The 24,076-nt window shown below is 41.7% G+C and overlaps 1 protein-coding gene across 9 annotated transcripts in view; it reads right to left on the minus strand.

Annotated features, from left to right (window-relative positions):
- The window catches only part of RALGAPB (Ral GTPase activating protein non-catalytic subunit beta), a 98,803-nt gene that overhangs the window by 66,649 nt on the left and 8,078 nt on the right, over positions 1–24,076 (minus strand). For 8 of the 9 annotated variants that reach the window (XM_056121896.1, XM_056121891.1, XM_056121889.1 and 5 more), the window contains exons 2-5: positions 12,588–12,803; positions 10,142–10,344; positions 2,941–3,104; positions 53–239 (exon numbers count right to left, since the gene is read on the minus strand). In XM_056121896.1, coding sequence (XP_055977871.1) covers positions 53–239; positions 2,941–3,104; positions 10,142–10,344; positions 12,588–12,773 — 740 coding nt within the window. In that variant the 5' untranslated portion in view covers positions 12,774–12,803. Of the gene's footprint in view, positions 1–52; positions 240–2,940; positions 3,105–10,141; positions 10,345–12,587; positions 12,804–12,903; positions 12,919–24,076 lie in introns of those variants that run through there. The other variant, XM_056121890.1, reaches the window with a different exon arrangement.

A 24,076-nucleotide genomic window follows, 5' to 3' on the forward strand; every position in this document is an offset into this window, starting at 1 on the left:
AGCATGTAAGACTACACAGATGAAAAATGGCAAGTCAATGACGATAACCTACCTGGAAGTGAGTGCACAGATGACCTTGCTCCACTGCTCCACCACTGCCGGGTGGTGCCTCCAGTTAGCCACCATCTCCTTCGCTGTTTTCCAGTAAGGAGGTGTTGGGAAGCACCGCGTACAAGCTAGTAACCACACCTCAAAGAGAACGCCAATCAACTTCTCTGCTAGATTCTCAGCAATGCCACCTTAAAAAAAAAAAAAGAAAGCATGTCTTTGGAAACTTTTTGTATATGGTGCCAGGGACGGAACACAGGGCCTCAAACACTGGGTATACTTATTTTTATTTATTTATTTATTGTGTGAAGCAAATAGTTTATACTGAAACTTCTTTAGAAAGAAGTGAGGGGATGGGGCTGGAGACAGTCAGTGGGTGGGGCATTTGCCTTTCATACAGCTGACCAGGGTTTGAGCCCTAGCATCGTATACGGTCCCCTGAACCTGCCCACAGTGATCCATGAGTGCAGAGCCAAAATTAAGCCCTGTGTGGAAGGGATGGGGGGGACAGAAGAAAGGAAGGAGAAAAGGAAGGAAGGAGAGAGAAGGAGAAGTGTGTACTCAAGAAAGAACACGGGCAGGACCTAAATGGTAATACTGTGGGGCTGGAGCGATAGTACAGCAGATAGGGCATTTGCCTTGCATGCGGCCAAGCTGAGTTCAATTCCCAGCATCCCATATGGTCCCTGAGTACCACCAGGAGTTAATTCCTGAGTGCAAAGCCAGGAGTAACCCAAAAAGCCACCCCACCAAAAAAAAAAAAAAGAGGCAGGGTGCTTGCATTGCACAAGGTTCAATCCTGGGCATCCCATATGGTCCTCCAAGCCCACCAGTAGTGTTCCCTGAGCAGGAAGCCAGGAGTAACTCCAGCAACCACCAGGTGTGGCCCAAAAACCAAAAAGAAAAAAAGAAAAAGAACATGGGCCTCTCAAGCGTGGAAACAGTCACACCCACCTCCCATAGCCGCTTCCATGTCAGCTCACTGGTCCAAACTATAGACCCTGAGGTCTCTGGACCACATGGTGGTGTACTAGATACCTCCTAATTCCTCAATTCTGAAATTCCAGTAGAAACACCAAATTAGATGGGAATGTAACGCTGAAGCCAACTAAACTCAAAAAACAAAAACAATTACACAGGAGGTTCAACTATCAAGAGCTTAGGAAATTCTTGACAAGGTCTAACAACCCCCTGATGACATATAACAATTTTCACATTAAAAAACAGAGCTTTGTTATCTAATCAATTTCAACTTGAGTTGTATCAACAGTTGTGGCTTCTGTCTACATTATGACAAATTCCAAAACACATAAATGAAAAAATTTTTTTAAAAAATCTACTATTAGACACACCTATGAAGGAAATCACAGATTCACCAGATTATTACTTGGAAAGCTTTTAACTCACCCCCCTCAGTTCTTAAAGATTTTAATCTTCTAGGGAAAAAAAGGGCAGGTACACGGGAGAAGAAAGAAAATGAATGCGGACGAGAGTGCCAATATACTAAGGAGTTCATCTGTGCCAAACAGACCATTCACAAGACCTTCATGTTAACTCTGCAAGATAAATTTTTTACCAATTCTCAATTATACCCATTTTTCAGATGATAAAACATTTGGTTCAGGAAACTTAAGTAACTTGTCCAACTCATACAGTCTTAGTAAGTAAAGAAATCACAGCAAATACTTAGGTCTTTGTATATCCAACCCCAACCTCAGGCTAGAAATTGCTTAATGTGTTTGAGAGGCAACCTTAAAGAGAAAGGGGAACAACCTGCAGAGAGCAAAATAGAGGAGCTGGGCAAGGAAGAGCCTCAACTAGGGCAACAGAGCTGTTCATCTCCTCTGAACCCTGCAATGAGGGAGGACAGCGGTGGTCTTTACTCACCAAAGCTCCAGAAGACAAACTTGGGATGAATACGAGAATTTAAAAGACTGTGTATTTCAAGTAAGCAAAAACAAAGCTTCAACAATAAAGAACAACAGAAAAGGAGACACTATCTGACTTTAGATATTGGAACCTCTAGCATAGGGAGTATGTAACAGACAATCAATGAATCAATGACTAGCTAGCTACTGTGAATACCAAATAGGCATTTCTGTTATATGGTAAGTTCCAATACTGAAATTCTGGCAGCTTACAACTTTTCCTATACACTTGTGAAAACACAAGTAGTCACCTTTGTGACAGGAAAGACACTACACAAGGAAACTGGAACTGGAATATAAACATGCAGCCCAGATCTCTGTGCTGTTAACGTCAAAGCAGAGCTTCTAAAACACAAGTCTTCTCTAAAAGCAATAATTAATGACGTATGGTCACACTCCAAATAGAAAATTTCAAGACTACGAACGTTCATTTACTGAACAAAAATATCATCTACGGAAATCAGCTTTCCAGACTTTACTTGGATGATTACTTTGTCATCAGATAAGTTATCAATAATCTCTTATTTGTTTCTTCTATAAAACTGAATAATTAATGGTGTATGGTCACACTACAAATAGAAAATTTCAAGACTATGAAGGTTCATTTACTGAACAAAAATATCATCCACGGAAATCAGATTTCCAGACTTTACTTGGATAATTACTTTGTCATCAGATAAGTTATCAATAATCTCTTATTCAATCGTTTCTTACACAGGCTCTAAACAAATACACTAAACAAGTACTGTTCTTATCATTAACAAAAATACACTGATTTACTACGTCCTTCCCTACTCGGCAAAATCATCAATGAAGGTATTTCAAATTGTTCCTCGAGGGTTTCTATTTTTAGATGGTCAACTATCGTCCAAAATTTAAATCTCCACTAAGTCTATTACTTCTTAAGTTTAAACATGAACTGGGTTTGAACCTCAGAAAGAAATTATAAAAAAAATGAACAAACCTTGGACGGTTGGTGGGGCTAGAAGGATGTCATTAATCTGCAGAAGAAACAGCAGTAAGACTTCCCAAGTTTCTCGAGCCATGATGGATGACTCATGGGCCAGTTTCTGAATGGCCCTCAGGACCTGTAAGCAGAGTCGAATCTGACTGGAGCCCTGTTCCTGTCTGAAGAAGACAGACATATCACTGACAATCCTCGACGAGAGAAAGCAGCAACATCAGAGAAGACTACTGGGACCGACCAGAGAGGTAAAAAAGCGGGTAAGGCATTTTACCTTGCACATGGTTGGCCCAGGTTCAGCACCCTACGTAATCCCCTGAGATCTGTCAGGAGTGATCCCTAAGCACAGAACCAGAAGCCCTGAGGACCACTAGGTGTGGCCCAAGGCCCCCCGTAGATCACATTCTTGGACTTTCTATCTAAAATGTGCCTAACAAAAAATTATAAGTCTACAACTGTACCTCATGGTGTTTCACTAATAAAAATTTAAAAAAATAAATAAATAAAAATAAAATAAAATGTGCCTGAAACTTATTAGGCACTCTGCGGCATTATATACGTTTCTACTGTATTAACGGCCATATACCGACTGCTACTCCCTCGCTCACATGGAAGTGATTTGACCTTCACATTCTTTGTTTTGGATTTTTGGGCCACACATAGCAATGCTCAGAGCTTACTCCTGGCTCTATACTCAGGGATCACTCCTGACTCAGGGGACCATATGGGGTGCCAAGGATCGAACCCAGGTCAGTCAAGTGCAAGGCAAGTGCTCTACCTGCTGTCCTATCACTCCGGCCCATCTTCACGTTCTTTTAAAAAAAAAATTTAAGCACACATTCACAAACATTCTACATTTTCTTTTATAGCGTTGACAAGTCCCTCTGAAACTAAGGTCTGCTAAAGAAGAGCCTCCAGATCCAGGGAAATAATCCCCATAGGTCCCCCAAATTGATGAGGCATGAAGACAACTGCCTAAAAGAAAATCACTTGCTGCTGCTATCATTTAAAAAGGTAACTTAGCCTAAGATGAAGGCTCCTAAGGTCCCAAATACCCAAGAAGAATGATTTTATAATTCTTAAGTCCATGGGCTCATCTTTTTTCACAAGAGAATGAAACAGAACAAAATATCAGTGCTAGGACTGAAGAGGAAGCTAGATATTCATGCCTCAGCCCTTATCTCCAATTACCAAAGAGGGTAATTTGAGATTTTTGAGAACAGTAGGAAATTCACAGCCTGCGTGAATTATCAGTTGATCCACAAATCTCCTAAGTGAAATCCAAGTAATTAATATTACTGAAGTAAACCATGAGGTCATTTCTATTTGTTGCACTAAGAACTGATCTAAGACAGGCTCAATCAGAGTACAAAATTTCCACAGGAGGACCTAGGCAACAGTATAGCAGGCAGCTCACTTGCCTTAAACACGGCCAACGTGAGTTCAATCCCTGGCACCCCATATGGTCCCCCAAGTCGACCAGGAATGAACTCTGAATGTAGGGCCAGAAATAAGCCCTGAGCACCAACGGGAATGGCCAAGAAAACGAAACAAAAAGTTCCTCAAGAAACCCAGAAAATGAAGTGAATCCCTCTAGAATTTCTATCCCAACCGTAAGATTAAGATTATCAGGGGCTGGAGAGATAGCACAGCGGGTAGGGCGTTTGCCTTGAATATGGCTGACCCAGGTTCGATTCCCAGCATCCCATATGGTCTCCTGAGCACCGCCAGGAGTAACTCCTGAGTGCAGAGCCAGGAGTAACCCCTGTGCATCGCCGGGTGTGACCCAAAAAGCGGAAAAAAAAAAATTATCAGATTCTGGACCATGACTAGAAAAATTGAAACTCTTTGATAAAGGACCTGGTATGGTAACATATTTTAAAGGGTTCAAAGGGGTTCCCTAAAATAAAGTCACAGAGATAGAGGGTAGGTCGAGGGACATAGGGTAGGGAAGGGGAGGAGAAAATAGCCAAGTCATGAGAGCACCGCAAACAAGCATGTGCAACCCTCAGGTCACCAGACAAAAGGAATTAAAAAAAAAGAAAAAAAAAACTATAAAAAATTAAATTTAATTAAATTTTAATCTTTCATTAGAACAAATCACATTCTTTCATGCGTAAACTGTCTTATGGCTTTCTCGCCAACAGCAGAGTTGAATTGCTGCAACAGACACCATATGGTCCACAAAGCCTAAAATATTTACTATCTGGCTCTTTAAACAAAAAAAAGTTTGCCAAATACTGCTTTAGAGAAAGATCAATTTTTTGGAGTACAATATATTTAGGCAGTAAAAACACTCAGTTTTGAAAAACAGTTCACTCTCTGCCTACTGGACTGATAGACAAAAGAGAAAAATTACACCCACTTAAACTTAATCTCTAGCTATGTGGTAGTTTCCATTAAGTATCACTTTTGTTGTGTGTTGTTTGCTTGGGAGCCACAGCTGGCAGTGCTCAGGGCTTACTCCTGGTGGGGTTGGGGGACCATATGGGGTGTCAAGGATCAAGACTGAACTTTGATGTCAAGGCAAGCATCTTATCAGCTGTACAATCTCTCTGGCCCCATCACTTTCTTTAATTAATGAACTTGACTAATTTGTGAACTACATAAATTAAAAGAAAAACAAAACCTGAAACTCCCAACAACGAGAAATAACTCCATAATTTAGTATGGAGAATACTCAGCTTCAAACACAACAAGAAAACAACCTCATCACAAAACAAAGAGCCAACCTAACACATTTAAAGAAGAAAAACATCCTACATTACAATATTTAACAAACTGTTAAGAATAATCTTTCGATGGGGCTGGAGTGGTAGAATAATGGGTATTTGTCTCGCATGTGGCTGACCCAGGTTGGATCCCCAATATCCCAGATGGTAAGTACCGAGTGCTCCAAGAGTAGTTCCTGAATGCACAGCCATAAGCTCTGAGCACCACAAGTTGTGGAACGAAGACCAATTTTTTTTAAAAAAAAAATGAAAAGGAAAAATTTTTGACACAAATAAAGTTGTCTGTGATAATTTCAAGTTTCCTTATTTAAATTTTTTATTCTCTCACAGGAAAGGTAACTATTTGTGATAGATTTATTTATTTATTTTTGCTTTTTGGGTAACACCCAGCAATGCTCAGGGGTTCCTCCTGGCTTTGCACTCAGGAATTAATCCTGACAGTGTTGGGGGCCGTATGGAATGCCGGGGATTGAACCCAGGTCGGCCACGTGCAAGGCAAACATTCTACCCGCTGTGCTATCGCTCCAGCACCTTGTGATAGATTTAGATGTCTTTAAAGTATAGGGCTGGAGCGACAGCACAGCGGTAGGGCATTTGCCTTGCACGCAGTCAACATGGCCGACCTGAGTTCGATTCCTCCGCCCCTCTCGGAGAGCCCGGCAAGCTACCGAGAGTATCTCGCCCGCACAGCAGAGCCTGGCAAGCTCCCTGTGACGTATTCGATATGCCAAACACAGTAACAACAAAGTCTCCAATGGAGACGTTACTGGGCCCGCTCGAGCAAATTGATGATCAACGGGAGGGCCTTTATTTATTTTTATAAAGTATAGGCAAAGAATCTGGAAAAAACCCAAGTGCCCAAGAACAGATGACTGGTTAAAGAAACTTTGGTATATCTACACAATGGAATACTATGCAGCTGTTAGAAAAGATGAAACCATGAAATCTGCATATAAGTGGATCAACATGGAGAGTATCATGCTAAGTGAAATGAATCAGAAAGAGCGGGGCAGACACAGAATGACTGCACCCATCTATAGAATATAAAGTAACAAAATAGGAGAACAACACCTAAGGATAGTAGAGATAAAGGTCAGAAGAGTGGCCCAATGGCTTGGAAGCTGATCTCATGTGCTGGGAGAAAAGGCAGGTGGGATGGAGAAGAGACCACTAAGCAAATGATGGTTGAAGGGATCACTCGGGATGGTAAGATACGTGCTGAAAGTAGGCTATGGACCAAACATGATGGCTGCTTAGTGCCTAAGCTGCAGACCGTAACAGCCAAAAGGAGAGAGAAAGAGCGAATGTGTCTGCCACAGAGGCAGGGGGTAGGAAAGGGTAAGGATGACAGGAGGGACACTGGGAACATTGGTGGTGGAGAATGGGCACTGGTGGAGGAATGGGTACTTGAACATTGTTTGATTGAAACGTAATCACGAAAATTTGTGAGTCTGTAACTGTATCTCACGATGATTCATTAAAATTAAAAAACAACTAAAAGTAAAAAAAGACTATGGGCAAGAATTATGATGCATAAAACTATGTTTTTTGAATTGGAAGAGAAAGACGTTATTGAATTATGATCAGTCCTTAGAAGGCCAAAAGCATTTTAAAAAAATGAGTATATCTGTTAAAAATTCCTAGAAATTTAAGCCCAACAATCTGATCATTCATATATTGATTCTTTTGGTTTTTGTTTTTTTTTTCCCAGTGCCAGGGTTGGAACACAGCACCACACAAGTGCTCTACTGTTCACATATGCCACGAAAACTCTATTGAGCAAGCAATGAAAGTTCGTTCAAGGTGCATGGCAGAGCAGCCCTTTGTAGATCAACAGTTAAGCACTTACCTTGCATGTGTGGGTCCTGCATTTAACTCCTGGCTTATTCCACATACCCCACCCACACATACACAAATTCAAAGGACCAATAAAGTTTGAACATTTTCTGTCAGTCAATGGAATGCATTTTCAGTTTTGCTGCTGTTTATTTTGCAGCACAGAGAATTTTTTTTAGTCTGATGCAGTCCTCTTTGTTTATTTTTTGCTTTTGTTTTGTCAATAGATTTAATAACTGAAGACTCTTCTGAGGTCAATATCATGGCAAGTTCTGCCAGTTTTCCCTGATATATTTTACGGTATGGCCTAAAAGCAAAGGTCTTTATTTTTTAACCAGCTGTTGTAGATGGTGTGAGACAGTAGTCCAGTTTCAATCTTTTGATGGCATCTGACCAGTTTTTCACAGCACCCCTTGTTAAAGTGGCTTTCCTTGTTCCGCATAATGCATCTAACATGTTTGATCAGAGGGTGAACTTCCTCTGGACATCTGAGGGTTAACTTCCAGGCTCACATGTCTGGTCCACTTGTCTGAAAATCTGTTTTAATCTAGGACCATACTGTTTTCATTACTATATGCTACAGCTTTGGAGTCTAGTATAAAGTCAGGGAATGCAGAGCAGAGAACATAGCTGGATGTGCCCCCCACAAAAATAAATAAATAAATAAACAAACCCAGGAAATGTAATGTCCCCCATCTTCTCAGAATTACTCTGGTGATTCGGGGATTTTTATGATTCCATACAAATTTAGTAGTGTTTGGTCTACGCACTTGAAGAATACCATACCATAGGAATTTTGATGGGGATTGCACTGAAGTTGTATAGTAAGGTGATTACTCTGATCTCTGACAAAGGACTAATAGCCAGAATACATAAGGCACTCACAAACTCAATAACAACCAAACAGCTCTATCAAAAATGAGAGGAATGAAATAAATACTTCCCAAAGGTGAGAGAGGGTCAACAGGAGTATAAAAAATGCCCACCATCACCAATTAATAGGGAGGGAAATGCAAATCAAAGTGAAAACGCATCACATCAGTGAAAATGCCTTATATTTTTAAAAATCCAGAAGCCAGAGATAGCACAGTTGGTAAGACACCTGCCTTGCACACAGCCAACCCAGATTCAATTCTCAGCACCACCTATGGTCCCCCAAGCTCACAAGGAATGAGTGCAACCAAGAGTAAGTCCTGAGCACAGTCAGATGTGACCCAAAAACAAAAATCCAAAACGGGACAGAGAGATAATATAAGGGTGAAGGCACCTTCCATGAATGTGACTAATGCTAGCTAGAATTCAAGCACCACCAGGAGTGATCTCTAAGCCTGACCACTGCCATGTATGGCCCAAACAACGCCCTCACACAAAAATATAATTAAGTCCAAAAAAAAAACTACAACTAGCAGAGATCAGTGAAAAGGAAACCAAGTCCAAAACAACTATTGCTAACAAAGATCCAGTGAAAAGGAATTTTTGTTCCTTCCACATTTGATGGGACAATTACCTGTTTCAGACTTCATGAAAAATAGGATGGAGACATCTCCAAAAAGTTCAAATGGAACTGCCAGATGAGGGGGCCAGAGCAAGTACAGCGGGCAGGGTGTTTGCCTTGAATGCAACTGACCCAGTTCGTACCCAGCACCACATCAGGTCCTCTGAGCACTGCTGGGCATGGCCCCAAAACAAAATAAAAACAAAGAAAGAACTTCCATTTGAGTCAGAAATTCCACTCCTTATCTATCTTAAGAACATAAAAACATCCATTCAAAAAGATCTGTTAGGCAATGTGCTTGCCAAAGATAATATTCAAAATGGAAAAGAATAGAAGAATCTGAAACTGGTTAAGATCTTAAGACATTTAAGGAGCTGCAGAGAAAGTACAGAGCTTCCCTTGCATGTGGCTGACCCAGGTTAGATCCCCAATGCCATCCAATATGGTCTCCTCAACCACTCCAGGAATGATCCTTGAGTGCAAAGACAGAAGTAAGTTCTGGGCACCACCAGGTATAGCCCAAAAACATAACAAAACAGAAAGATTATGCACATCAATGCACACTGCAGTGCTATTTACAATAACCAACATCTGGGGAAAAAACAAGAGCACAACAAAAGATGAGTGAATAAAGAAAATATGGTAAATATACACAATGGAATTCTACTCGCTACAACTTGGATGGAACTGGAGGGTATAATGTTAAGCAAAGAATGTTGGAAGTACAAATACCAGATGATCCCACTCATATCGATGATCTCATTCCTATGTGGAACACAAAGAATCAAATCAAGGGAACAAGCAATGGCTAATGAAAACAAACCCTGTGATACTACTAACAGAACCTAATCTGTAAGCAGGTAGGTTCGAAAATTTAGGGGGATTTGGATGGGGGTATCTGAACAGATGAAGAGAGTCAGAAACACTGGAGAAAGGATACTGGCACGCTGGTGGTAGGAGGTACAGTTAACACTGTATGTCCAAAACATTAGTGTTAACATTCTTATAAATCATGATTCCTCAATTAAAGAAAATAATTTTAAAGGACTGACAATGAAATCAGCACTTAAAATACAAAAAAGTAACATTTATGAATATTGTAATGATTAGGGTAACAGGCCAGATGGATTTACCTTACCTTGGTACAAAAAGATTTTGCAAGTGTTTTAGTATACTCTGAACATACAGATTAGGCTCTTTAATAACTGGCAAAGGAATAGAATCTTTCGGCAACACTAAAGCCATAATCCAGTCTGTATATACATCAACACAATATTTTACAGTCTCTCCATCCAATGGAAGGGTCAATCCATAGCAAATTACTTCCATGGTCCATTTTACCTAAGCAAAAGAAAATACATGTACAGAATTATCATATATCCCTATCTATATCACATATACCATTTAAAAATGTTAACCTGTTTTATACCAAAAAATTATTGGGTCGGAAATACAGTACAGTAGAAAACGCGCTCGCCTTGCATTCAGAAGACCCAGATTCAATCGCTAAAACTATATATACGCTCCTACGTCCTACCAAGTGTAATCACTGAGCACAGAGCTAGAGTAAGCGCTGATCACAGTTGAATGTGGCCCAAAAAATCAAACAAAATTCTTAATTGACAGAATTGATTTCAAATACCTATCAGATATATTCTGAAGTATGTATTTATCTATGTATAGATATATAAAAACTTGGAGATTTCATAAAGAAAAGATTTTAAAAAGAAAAAAAAATTTTTAAATTGCTTGTTTTTTGGGTTTTTAAAAATTAATTTCTAATGAGGAAATTGATAGAAAATTGCTTGAAAACTGCTAATTGAAAAATCTGGTTCTTAGATTATGATTTCCTTAGTCTGCCTCTGCTCAGCACCATACCCTGGCAGCGCTCGGGGGACCATATGGGATGCCGGATATCAAACCCAAGTTGACTTTGTGCAAGGCAAGCACCCTACCACTATCCTACTGCGCTGGCCCAAAAGTTACTTATTTCTAAATAGCAAGTACAGGTTGCCTTTTATCTTCAGACATGATTACTGCTTCCTCTGTGAAAGAAAAAGGACAGGTTGCCTTTGTTTTCTATGGAGACTGAAAGCACAGAAATAGAAATTTTTTATTATTTTTTTCTCTACTTAATTTCCATCGGAGTGTCATTTATGAAAGCATATAGATAAATTCAATCACATTCTACTTCCAGATTATGCAATGCCAACAAATAACAGAAGGAAAATGAAACTGCTTAATTCTAATTTTGTGATTATTTTCTCCACTGAAGAAAATATTCAAAATGGAACAGAACAAGGCAATAAGACTCTGAAATTGGTTAAGATCTTAAGGCACTTAAGGACCCAGAGACACAGTTCAGCAAGTAAGATACTTGCCTTGCACATGGCTGACCCAGATTAGATTCCCCAATACCATATATAGTCCCCTTGAGTCCCACCAGGAGTGATCCCTGAGGATAGAGTCAGAAGTAAGTCCACAGCACCGCCGGATATGGCCACAAAGCAAAAATGATCATTTAACTGTTCCAGCCTGCTAAAAAACCTGAGTCACATTCTAGTAGCTGAGGGTACTTTCTAAAGAGACTGAACCACTACCTGCCCACATGATGAGTAAAGACCAGAAAGGGGAAACAGTCCAATTTGCATTAATTGAATAAACTACATTACAAATTCCGTATACTGCGGTAAAAGTTTGGGGGGTTTTGGGGGGGAGGAGGAGTTGGGCCACATCTGGCAGTACTCAAGGCTTACTCCTGGCTCTGTGTTCAAAGGATTTTATGGGGTGCTGAAGATTGAATCCTAGTCAGCTACCTGCAAGGCAAGTGCCTTACCAGCTGTACTATCTCTCTGGCCCTTACACTGAAAAGTTTAAATTAACTTCAGACAAAACTCTGGGACAAACCACTAAGGTGAGGTCAAGCTAAACACTTCACACAGAGCACACAGAGGCTATTTAGAAGCAGGAACCATGACTTTCCAAATACTCCTCCTCAGGCCAGAGGGTTAGAACAGCAGCTGTTCTAACTTGTCTTGCATGCAGCTGACCCCGGTTTGATTCTCGGCTTCCTATATGTGCTGAGAATTACTCCCGAGCACACCAAATACTCCACCAAACAGAAAGCTGAAGACCATAACTAGAATTTAGGAGAAAGGGCCTGACATTAAAGTCTGGCTCAGGCAAACAGCTCAAGTGGAAAAGTGAATCTGGATATATGAACTCCCAGGAACACAATGGGACAATGGATTCCTTATAATCCCTCACAATCCCACCATAAATACAAGATCTAAATTAAAAGTCACACTAAATTGGGCAGAAATTCATTTTGAAAAGCAACAGCGGGAGCCGGCAGGGACCTTGCTTGCAGCTAACCCAGTTTCAATCCCCAGCACCCCATATGGCCCCTAGAGCACTGCCAGGAGTGATCCCTGAGCGTAAGCTCTGAGCACTACCAGGTATGGCCCAAAAACAAAACAAAAGGAAAAAACAAAAAAAGAAGAAAAAAATTAAAATTAAAGCAACATCAAATTCTTCAGTGACATTTTTTTTTTCATAGTAGAAAGAAATGAAGGGACACTTACTTCTTTGTCCGTTTTTAACAGACTCTCACTGCCAGCCACTGAAGGGGTGCCTAAGGCCTGCCCGAGAGGATGGACCACTGCGTTCGCCACCTCTCGCCCGACGCTCTCCGGATAGCTGTGCAGCACACTCGTGTGGCCCTGATCATTCTGGATCACCAAGTGCAGCGACCTCCACTCCGAGTACATCGTGTCACTAAAGAACTATACAAACGGCACCTGAAAAGACAAATGAGAACCTGGCGTCAAATTATACTCTCATAATAAAGTAAGTGAAAATCAGGTTTATCCTACATGGCAAGATAAACTGAAAGCACACATAGTGAGATCAGGCAAGGAGACAGTTCTCTCAGCACTTCCCCAAAAGAGCCCTCAAAAGGCCGAGAGAAGAAGCAGATGGCTGTCGCGCAGGGGACTAAAATGATCAAGTCTGGTATTCTCAGGGGGATGGAATACCAAAGCCGATTTCCTCATCCTACCATCCGAAACAAGACGAATGAAGGACACTAAGGAGAGACAGGCAAAGGAAATTGTAATCGAAGAATCAGATTTTTCAGCCAATTTTCCATCAATGTCCTAATTAGGTACCACATCATTTCAGAATATTTCATCCCCGGCAACGGCACACAAACTGTAATGGAATACTTGAAATTATTAAGAGCTGTCATTTACTAAGCATTTGCTCCCTGCTACTCATGCAATCATCAAAGCAACTTCATGAAAATGAAGTATGTTATCCCTGTTTCACAGATGAAAAAATTGAGTACAGAGGTGCACTTCCTACTTGAGGCTTCAACATGGTAGAGGTGGGTTTTGAACACACATCTATTAGCCTCCAGGATTCTTGCTCTCCACCATGGCATGCACTGCTTCCCCTTACTCTAATTTTCCATGGCATGTGCTGTATATGCTCCATTTAGCTCTATCGGGCGGGGGGGAGGGGCAGACAGAGAGAGAGAGAGAGAGAGAGAGAGAGAGTAACCAGGTGGGACACATGCTTTGCAAGCAGGAGTCCCAGGTTTGATCCCCAGCACTACATTGTTCCTGGAGCATCGTCAGGAATGACCCAAAGCAAGGAACACCACTAGATACGGCCACAAAAAGAAGGAAATAGGGGGCTGGAGAGATAGCACTGGAGAGAAGCACATTTGCCTTGCACGCGGCCGACCTGGGTTCGATTCCCAGCATCCCATATGGTCCCCTGAGCACCGCCAGGGATAATTCCTGAGTGCAGAGCCAGGAGTAACCCCTGTGCATCGCCGGATGTGACCCAAAAAAGAAAAAACAAAAACAAAAAAAAACCACCCCCCCAAAAAAGAAGGAAATAATACCAAAGTCTGCCACACAAAAAAGAAAGTTCAAGGAAAGTTTACTGCTATGAATACGATATAAATGATTACCATCATAAATGTCATACTCAAAAGGAGACTCAAAGATTGTCATTAATTTCTGTTCATTCCATTTACCATTTGTTCTGCAATGTTTGCCCGTCAGCAGTTCTATATTATTTTGGAACCACACCTGGCAGTACGCAAGGGCTATTGCAGTTCTGTACTCAAGGGTCACTCCCAGCAGTGCTCAGGGGACCATGAAGGGCCAGGAATAGAACACGGGCCTCCTGCATATAAAGCCTGTGCTCAGTTCACTGAGTGATTCTCCACCCCGAGTCAGCAGCTTAAGCGAAACACCTGGGTGAACTTCTTCTTTCAAAAATTCTATCTCTTAATCTAATTTTTCTTCAAATTGTGAAGAAAGTGGCACTGTTTAATTTCATCTTATGAAACCTCATATCATTACAAGTTAACAGTATTTTTCAAGAAAATATGGTATTTGCGGTCATGCACAACAGACTAAAAGATAAAACTCAGAGTTAAGCTAGTCAACACAGACTAGTCCCTCAAACTACTTTTCTCCTTTTAATACAGTTGTATGCTCCTCCCACTCATGTATACTCCGTCTTCCAGTCCTATTCAATCTTCGTGAGTTTTTTTTTAATGATCAAATCTGGGCCCAGATAACTTTCATTAACCTTCTAAGGTTTGATGCCCTCTGAACCACGAGGCCTTGAAAATGCAAAGGCAGGAAGAATGAGAGGCTGGAGTGATAGCACAGCAGGTAGGGCATTTGCCTTGCACGCGGCCGACCCAAGTTCGATTCCCAGCATCCCATATGGTCCCCTGAGCACCGCCAGGAGTAATTCCTGAGTGCAGAGCCAGGAGTAACTCCTGTGCATTGCCAGGTGCGACCCAAAAAGAAAAAAAAAAGGCAGGAAGAATGAACAACATCTGAACAAGGTCCCTCCAACTGGAAGGATGAAATGACTTTTAAGATTGTTTGTTTTATCGAAATGACATCTGCACTTATATGTTCATTGCTGCACTGTTCACAATAGCCAAAATTTGGAAAAAACCCGAGTGCCTGAGAACAGATGACTGGTTAAAGAAACTTGGGTACATCTACACAATGGAGTACTATGCAGCCGTTAGAAAAGATGAAGTCATGAAATTTACATACAAGTGGTTCTACAAGGAAAGTATCATGCAAAGTGAAATGAGCCAGAAAGCGAGGGATAGACATAGAAAGACTGCACTCATCTGGGGAATATAAAGTAACAGAATGGGAGTCGAACACCCAAGAATAGTTGAGATAAGTACCAGGAGAACTGCTCCACAGCTTGGAAGCCGGCAGCACATGCTGGGGGAAAAGCCAACTCAGACAGAGAAGGGAATACTAAGTAAAGGATGTTTGGAGGACTCACTCAGGATGCGAGATGCGTGCTGAAAGTAGACTACAGACCAAACATGATGGTTACTCAATACCTCTATTGCAAACTACAACACCCTAAAGGAAAGAGAGAGCAAAAGGGAATGCCCTGCCACAGAGGCAGGGTGGGATGAGGTTGGGGGGGGGGATCGGGTGAAGGGGTGAGTAGGCTACTGGGATCATTGGTGGTAGAGAATGGGCACTGGTGGAGGGATGAGTACTCAATCACTGTATAACTGAAGCCCAAGCACGAAAGTTTGTAAGTCTACAACTGTACCTCAAGGTGTTTCACTAATTAAAAAAAAAAAAAAGACTCTGTTTGCTCAGAATGTATAAGGAATTTCCCAAAGGATATCCTCAACTAATATACCCCCAAAAAATAAGCATTCTCAAAAGTGAAAGGGGAAGAAGGGAAAGTTCTGATGGGATTTATCTCCATTGGAGGTCAACCCATTCCACACTTTTTTTCACCTCTTAAGATGTAATATAAAGACAACATATACAACATATGTACACACTGTATACACAGTCTCTTACGTGAATACAAAAGTGACTGTGTTTACGTGTACTTGCTCTCTTTTGTTTTGCTTCTCCATCCTATTCCCTCCCCTCATGTTTCATTTGACTTTATCCCTATCAAAATAATTCATTTCTAGGCTGGGGAAATGGTTCTGAGTTCAATAGAGCATGTTCTGAGTTCAATTCCCGGCATTACCTTGCCTTCCAACTTCGCTGAGAATATATAAAAAATATTAATTGATGTTCATAACTTAATAATACCTCTAAGATTTTGTTCTATCATAGTCAATCATAGAAAAATAATTCATATATCCATAACTAGAGATTATACCTTTCTCTACCTCATTTCTCCCATTCCTCAAAACTCATGAATATCCTCTCCCGATTGGTAACAGATACTTTTTTTTAATTGAATCACAATGATAAACACATTTACAAAGTAGTTCATGACTGGATTTCAGTCAGATAATGTTTCAACACCCGTCCCTTCACCAGTATATTTTTCCCACCACCAATGGTCCCAGTTTCCCTCCCACCCTCCACACCTCTGCCTACCACTATTGGGTAATAGAAACGTTTTGATGGCTATATAGTACTCTGTGATGTAAATATGAAATAATTGGCTCCTCATTTTTATTATCCTATTTTTCACCAAATTATGCCTACAATAAAGATGCTCATGGGTGTATCCTTTTTTAAAAAATTTTATTAAGTCACTATGATGTATGCTTACTCACAGTTGAGTTCCAATCACACAGTGTTTCAGCATCAATTCTACCACCAGTGTCACAGGTTCCCTCCACCTTCGAGCCTGCCTCCAGGACAAGCACAGTTTTGAGTTTGGTTGCTATAGCTCACATCTTGTGCTTTCAGTGTTGTTGGCTCCGTGATTTAGATACAGATAAACCACACCTCTACCCAACCAATGTGTCCTAGGCCGCTCTCCACTGCCTGTTACTTCCCATCTGACTTCTTACTCCCCCACCCCTAAGTTTCTTTCCTTCCCTGTCCTTCTTCCTATACTCTAGCGTCAAGGGTAATCTAGGTACCCTCCATTATCATACTGCATTCCCTCATCCTATTATTCTATACACCACACATAAGTGAGATCATCCTGTTTTTGGTTTTTTGGGTTTTTTTTTTTTTTGCTTTTATTTTGGGGGGGGGTCACACCCGATGATGCTGAGGGGTCACTCCTGGCTCTGCTCAAGGGACTATATAAAATGCCTGGGATTGAACCTGGGTTGGCCATGTGCAGGGCGAATGCCCACTCTGCTGTACTATTTATTGCTCCTGTCCCAAGTATATCCTGTTTTTGTCCTTCTTATTTTCTGCACTTAACTTGCTACATACCAGTTCCATTCAAGATGCAGTGAACTGCATGATTTCATCTTTTCTTACAGCTGTATAGTATTCTGTTATGTACATACACCACACCTTCACAATCTGCTGTTGGACAACTAGGTCGATTTTATAGCCTAGCTATTGTGTTAAGTGCGGCCAAGAATAATATGGTGCATATATACTAGTGAATGAATGTTTTTGTGTCCTTATACCTTTAAGCAGAGGCTTTCTGATTTCTTTGGAAGCAGTTCCTAAAAGTGAAATTGCTGGATCACAGGTATGTATATACATTTCATGTTATCAAGTCTTGCCAAACTCCTTCTCCCTAAAGCTGCTGCAACTGCCATTCACATTGGGAATGGACGAGAGCTGTTTCCTCCTCTCACTTCCAATCTTCTCCTTCAAGAATGGTTTCACAGTTTGACAAGTAAGATATGAAATTTCATTGTTCTAGTCCAAAACTCCCTAACTGATCTGGTTGACTAACCCCTTTTTTAGGTGCGGTTGGGGGTGAGAAGGGGGAACAAAAAAAAAGGAAATCATTCAGAATTCCCCTTAGAACTCTACCATGTCAGGGCTAAAGCGACAGCACAGAGGGTAGTCCTTCCCGGGTTCGATTTCCAGCATCCCATATGGTCTCCCAAGCACCTCCAGGAGTACTTCCTGAGTGCAAAGTCAGTAGTAACCCCTGTGCATCGTCGGGTGTGACCCAAAAAGAAAAAAAAAAAAAGAATTCTACCGTGTCTAGGCAAGCAAACAGAAAGCTCTCCCAGTTGCACTCAAGGCTGGACTACTTGAGCCTGGTATGTAGGCTCAACCCCTGGAATGTCCCAACAGGCAAACAGCCAGGGTGTTGGGGGGCAGGATCACCCATTTTGGTTAAAGACGGTGTTCTAGCCTTTATTTTTATTTTGTTTCGGGACCACACCCCGCAGGGCTTAGGGCTTACTCCTGGCTCTGTTCAGGGGGCAGCCCTGGCAGAGCTCAGGGAAGCCTATGCGGCCCCAGGGACCAAACCGAGGCTGGCTGTGTGCAAGAGCAGGTGTGCAAATCCAGCCTGTCTATCTCTCTGGCTGTGTGCAAATGCATCCTGTCAATCTCTCTGGCCAGTCACCTCTATTCTCTATTTCATAACTCTAATTCCGTGCCCAGCTTAGGTTCATTTTCCCTGATAATACCCTTAATGGCAGCATTTTCAAACTGTGTGCCATGAAATATAAATGTAATACATAATACTTTAAATGATAAAATACAATCATTTTATCATTTAAAGTGATAAAATACAATAAAAACATTAGACTATTCTGCTGAAGTGATAGTACAGTGAGTGGGTGTTTACCTTAACCGAGGCCAACCTGGGTTTGATGCCTGGCATCCCATATGGCTCCCCAAAGCACTGCCAGGAGTAATTCCCAAGTGCAGAGCCAAGAATAAGCCCTGAGCATCACCGGGTATGGCCCCAAAACACACAATCTCCCCCACCCTCCATCCCCACCCCCCAAAAAAAATCATACTGGTCTAGGGAGACAGTTCAAAGGGCTGGTGGATATGCTTTGCACGCCAGAGGCCTGGGTTCAACCACAGGTACAGCATGTGGGCTTGAACACTGAGCTGGATGTGGTGTCAAAACAAAAAGACATCAAACAGAGAAAAAGGAAGCTCTTTCATTTTTTTATAAACATACATGTTTGGATCATAATGTGAAATACACTAATTATGGTTCTAGGTCCAAGAGTTTGAAAATACCGGAGCAATAGTACAGTAGGCAAGGCAGTTGCCTTGAATGCAGCCAACCTAGATTCAATCTCCAGTATTCCATATGGCCCCTCAAACACAGCCAGAAGTGACCCCTGAGCACAGAGCCAGAAGTAAGCCCTGAGCATTGCAGGTGAGGCCCAAAATCAAACCAAAAAAAAGCTTGAAAACACAACCCTAAACTATCACTATCACCCCACTGCTGATCGATTTGTTCGAGCGGCGCCAGTAACATCTCCATTCCTCTCTATCATGTGCTTGTGTAGCCCAATGGCATATTGGGGGTTCCTTCAAGGTCAGGGGAATGAGGACCATCATTGTTACTGTTAACCATAAACTATATGTACTCTTAAATTTCCATGTAAGCCAATTGCTTATTCATCTGCAAGTTAATGCTATAAAAAACAAAAGTACAAGTTATTTCCTCTAGATGTAGTCATTTATCAAAAATATACATTCTCTCCCGCTGAACTAAAATACCAATTTCATCATAAATTCTCGTTTGTACAGGAATTCATTTACAAATCCGTCAACTACTGACTTCCTATGCTAATGCCAGAATGACTTAAATCCACTGACTTTATAAAAAAAAATTGGAGGGGAAAAGGATGACACTGGGTGGTATTCAGAAGCTACTCTCAGCAGTGCTCAGGAGACCTTGCGGTACCAAGGATGAAGATGGGGTTCCCACATGTAAACCATGTGCTTCTGTCCTTTGCATCATTTCCCTGGCTCCTATAGAATGTTTCAATATTCTACCTCTGCTCTTCTTTTTCAAAACTGGCTTCTCAGACATTTAGTCTTCTCTAAAAAAATTTAAGAATACCTTAAACAATTAAAGACAAAAAACCTTGCAGGCCAGAGATGGTACAGGAGGGAAGTTGCTGGCCTTGCAAGAGCTGACACTAGTCCAACCACCAGCACATACTCCTGCACACAGAGCCAGAAATAGTCGCTGGGGGAAGAGAGTACCTAGTTAGTATTTCAATTCCCACCCCCCTATTTGGGAGAGAGGCACAATGGTGCTGTGGGACCATGAAGAACCAGGAAGGACACCCGGGCTCTCCACATGCTGTCCATGTGCCCCAGTCCACGAAGCCTTTTTTTTTTTCCGCTTTTTGGGTCACACCCAGCAATGCTCAGGTTACTCCTGGCTCTGCACTCAGGAATTACCCCTGACGGTGCTCAGGGGACCCTAAGGGACGCTGGGAATCAAACCCTGGTCTGCTGCGGGCAAGGCAAATGCCCTCCCCGCTGTGCTATTGCTCCAGCCCGCCATCTTGATGCTAAGATTCTAATTTGAACTACTGATTCCACCACCACAGGTTCATCTTCTAGTGCTGCTTTCACATCTGCACATATACATACACAATGTTCAGTAAATACCGATTGCTCAGATCAATACATTTTCTTTATTCCCTATGCTATTGCTCACGTTGCTCCCCCTGACTAAACTGCCATTCCCTTGATCTATAAAGTCCTCAACCTCCAAAGCAGAGCTCAAACGACGCCGTCTTTGTTCTCACTTCACATCATCCCCCTGCTCCAGCTCTGAGTGCCTATGCCTGGTCCAGGCTTGTTCATTATCAAGCTCCAGATTAACTTATTCATTAGTTATATAAAGGTATCTTCATTTTAGGGATCAAACCCAGGGTCTTACACATGCAAGGCATGTGCTTTCCATGGAACCACTTGGAGCACTCAACATTTTAAAAAATTCTGGCATCACCAAAGGTCATATCACTTATGGTACTTTAGCTGTTAAAAAATGTTGTCACAAGGGGCTGAAGAGATAGCACAACCGGCTACAAGCATGTCTCTGCCTTCTTGGAGGTCTGAGTTTGATCCCCAGCACTTTTCAGTCTCCAGGTACCCGTCACTCCTAAACACTAGCAAGTGTGACCCCAAAACAAAACAAAATGCAATAACAAGAATGACCTATGTTTACTGAGCCCTCACAAGAGTTTATTATTCCTGTAATTGATCTTTCATTGAAATATCAATTTTATTTTAAAAATATAATTGTTTTTAATGTCCTGAGGAGGTTTCCTGGGGCTGGAGCAATAGTACAGTGAGTAGGGCATTTGTCTTGTATGCAGTCAACCCAGGACAGACCCCCAGTATCCCATATGCCCACCCCACAGCCCAGTCAGTAGTGATCCTAAGCACAAAGCCAGGAGTAAGCCCTAAGCACCTCTGGGTGTGACCCCAAAACCTAAATAAATAAGTGGCACAGTCCCTGCCGAGTTCTGGTTGAGCTATACCTTAAAGGCAGGCAAGCCCAGTGTTGCCAAATTACCCAATTTTTTCAAGAAACAAAACTTGAACAGCTCTGAGAAATTTCCTGCTTTTTAACTGCTAGCAACTGATTAGACACAAACAGGTAGAGTAAAAGGAATTCAGCCTTGAGTACATTTATACCATCCTTAAGAGCAAAGATAAAAAAAAAAAAAAAAAAAAAGAGCAAAGATAAAAGTAAGTGCTAACTTTGCTCACTGAACTATGAGAGGAGAGGGAGGGGCACATTATGAATAAACTAAATATTATTTTAGAAGTCACAATAACCCACCTCAGCTCCAGAGAGGTAACCCTGTTTTACCCGTTACAAGCTTACAACCCTCCTGAGGCAGCTTTGTTTGGTTTTATTTTTGTCCCACTAGGAAAAACAAGAGCAGAGGCACATATGGCGGAGTTGATAGGGTCAGTTCTATTAGGCCCAGAGACCAGCATTTTGTTTTTCTTCAGCAGCAGTGCCAAGACTGGCACCTAGGTCTGACTCATGCAAGGACTATGCTCTACCTCTGAGCCACATTCCTGCCCCAGACCTACTCTTTTTTCATTTGTTTGTTTTGTTTTGGGGTTACACGCCCAGCAGTGCTGGAAGATGAAGGGAGTGCGCCAAGTCCAGGAGACCATGCCCATGAGAGAGCTAGAACCTGGGACTCAGTAAACACTCCAAGTCCTTTGATCCATCTCCCTGGTTTGGGAGCCATCTACTCTGAAACATATAAGAAAGAATCTTATCTTGACACAGTTGCTCCACTTTGCAAAGGAAAAAGGCAAAGATCTTAGTGTGGATCTTAATTTCAGGAAACAGAATTCCTACACAGCCTAACTCTACTGGGCAAGAATATTTATATCTGCATCCATTATTCAGGGTAAAAACCGTGGCAGAGCTGTTAGGCCTGGATAGTCCACTTGACATAGAGCTATTTGTGGTTCTACCCTGTTGATAAATGAGCACACTTGTAAGGCACCTCGGATTGACGCCATTTTTCTAACAGTTCACTCAGGGTATCATGAATGTTTTCCCAAAACATTAATAGGCAGCATAGCAATATTAGATGCCATGACCCAGAGCAATGCTATAGTTTACTGTTATAGGCAATTCATTAGAAAAATGCACAAGACATTCACCACAGTATTATGCAAAAGATGAGAAACTGACATAATTAAACTGTCCATCCATCAGCAATAAGATAACTCCAAGAAAGAAGCATATGTATTCTGTAGCTCTATTCCATCATGTCGCCAGTAGATATGAGAAGTATGGCGATAGCACAGCGGTAGGGCGTTTGCCTTGCGCACAGCCAGCCCGGCCGAGCCGGGTTCGATTCCTCCACCCCTCTCAGAGAGGCCGGCAAGCTACCGGGAGTATCTCGCCCGTGCGGCAAAGCCTGGCAAACTACCCGCAACATATTCAACGTGCCAAACACAGTAACAAGTCTCAAAAAATGGAAATGTTACTGGGTCCACTCGAGCAAATTGATGAACAACGGGAGGACAGTGTTTGTTTGTTTAAAGCACTTCTACATGAAATAGGAGACTGGTTCAGAGTCAAGACTCTGGAGCTAGACTTCTTGAATTCAAACCCAGTTCCTCAACTTGTACCAGAAAATCTTGCAAGTTATTCTACTCCTGTGTCTGAGAAACCTATTTTGTCAAGGAGGAACAACAGGATAACCTACGTCAGCACTGTTGTAATTAAACAACCACAAATGTTAAGAGTTTAAAACACATCCAACTCTACAGAAGGGAAAAACCTTATGATTACAAATGGAGAAACATATGCATGTTACCAAAGATAAGGAGGACTGCTGAGAAATGCTAGTAGTTTTAACTTACTTAGAACCGGTTCAATTTGATGCAATAAATTTTAATAACACTTCACATCAAGGTCTATGTCAGCAACCTAATTAGACGTGAGCATTCAGACACTGGCAGGAACAACCAATATTTGACTTATCAGACAAACAGCGGTTTTATGTTGGGGTAGAAGGGCCCAGGGGCTACTACTGGTGATACTTGTCGAATCAGGCTGGTGGTTCAATGCAAGTGCTGTTCAGACCCTAAAGTGCCAGAGACCACCAGGTCACACCCAGCAGTGGTTGGGGCATTCAGGGCCAGAACCAGGTGATACTCAGGAACCTCCAGGTTTATAACCAGTGATGGCTGGGAGGCCAAATGGAGCTGGGGATTGAATCTGGGTCAGGCACATGCAAAACTGTGTCATCTCTTCTCAGCTCCTCAATAAATAGTTTAACCATCTACTATGTATAAAGCAGCCCTTGTCTCTTGTTTCCAACAAGTTTATAGTTTTTCTGGAAAGGTACAGCACACACAAATAAGGTAATGGAATTTAGAATATTAAAATTGCAAAGTGCATTATTTATTTTTTGTAATGCTGCCAATTAAACCCAGGACCTCATACATGCAAGTAAGTGATCTGCCATGAGCTACATCCCCAGTCCTAATATGCTATTTTTAAAAAGATGTTGTGAAAGTTCAGAGTATAAAGGATTATTTTTGATTAAAGAAGGACTAATCTGGAAAGCAACAGGGTAAAACCTGTAGGGTGAGTTCAAAACAGAAGCAGATAATTTGGGAATTGAAAGTTTTATTTCTGACAGAGACAAGAAAACTCAGTGGATAAAAGTGAGATTACAGGGGGCTTAGAGATATAATACACTTGCCTTGCACATGGCAACCCGAGTTCAATTCCAGCACATATGGTCCTCAGAGTGATTAGGAGTGATTCCCTGAGCGAGCCAGACGTAAGTCCTGACCACTGCTCAGTGTGGGCAAAATTTCTTTTTTTTTTTTTAAATGAG

Source organism: Sorex fumeus, unplaced genomic scaffold, assembly GCF_029834395.1.
Source record: "Sorex fumeus unplaced genomic scaffold, SorFum_2.1 ptg000044l, whole genome shotgun sequence".
NCBI lineage: Eukaryota > Metazoa > Chordata > Mammalia > Eulipotyphla > Soricidae > Sorex > Sorex fumeus.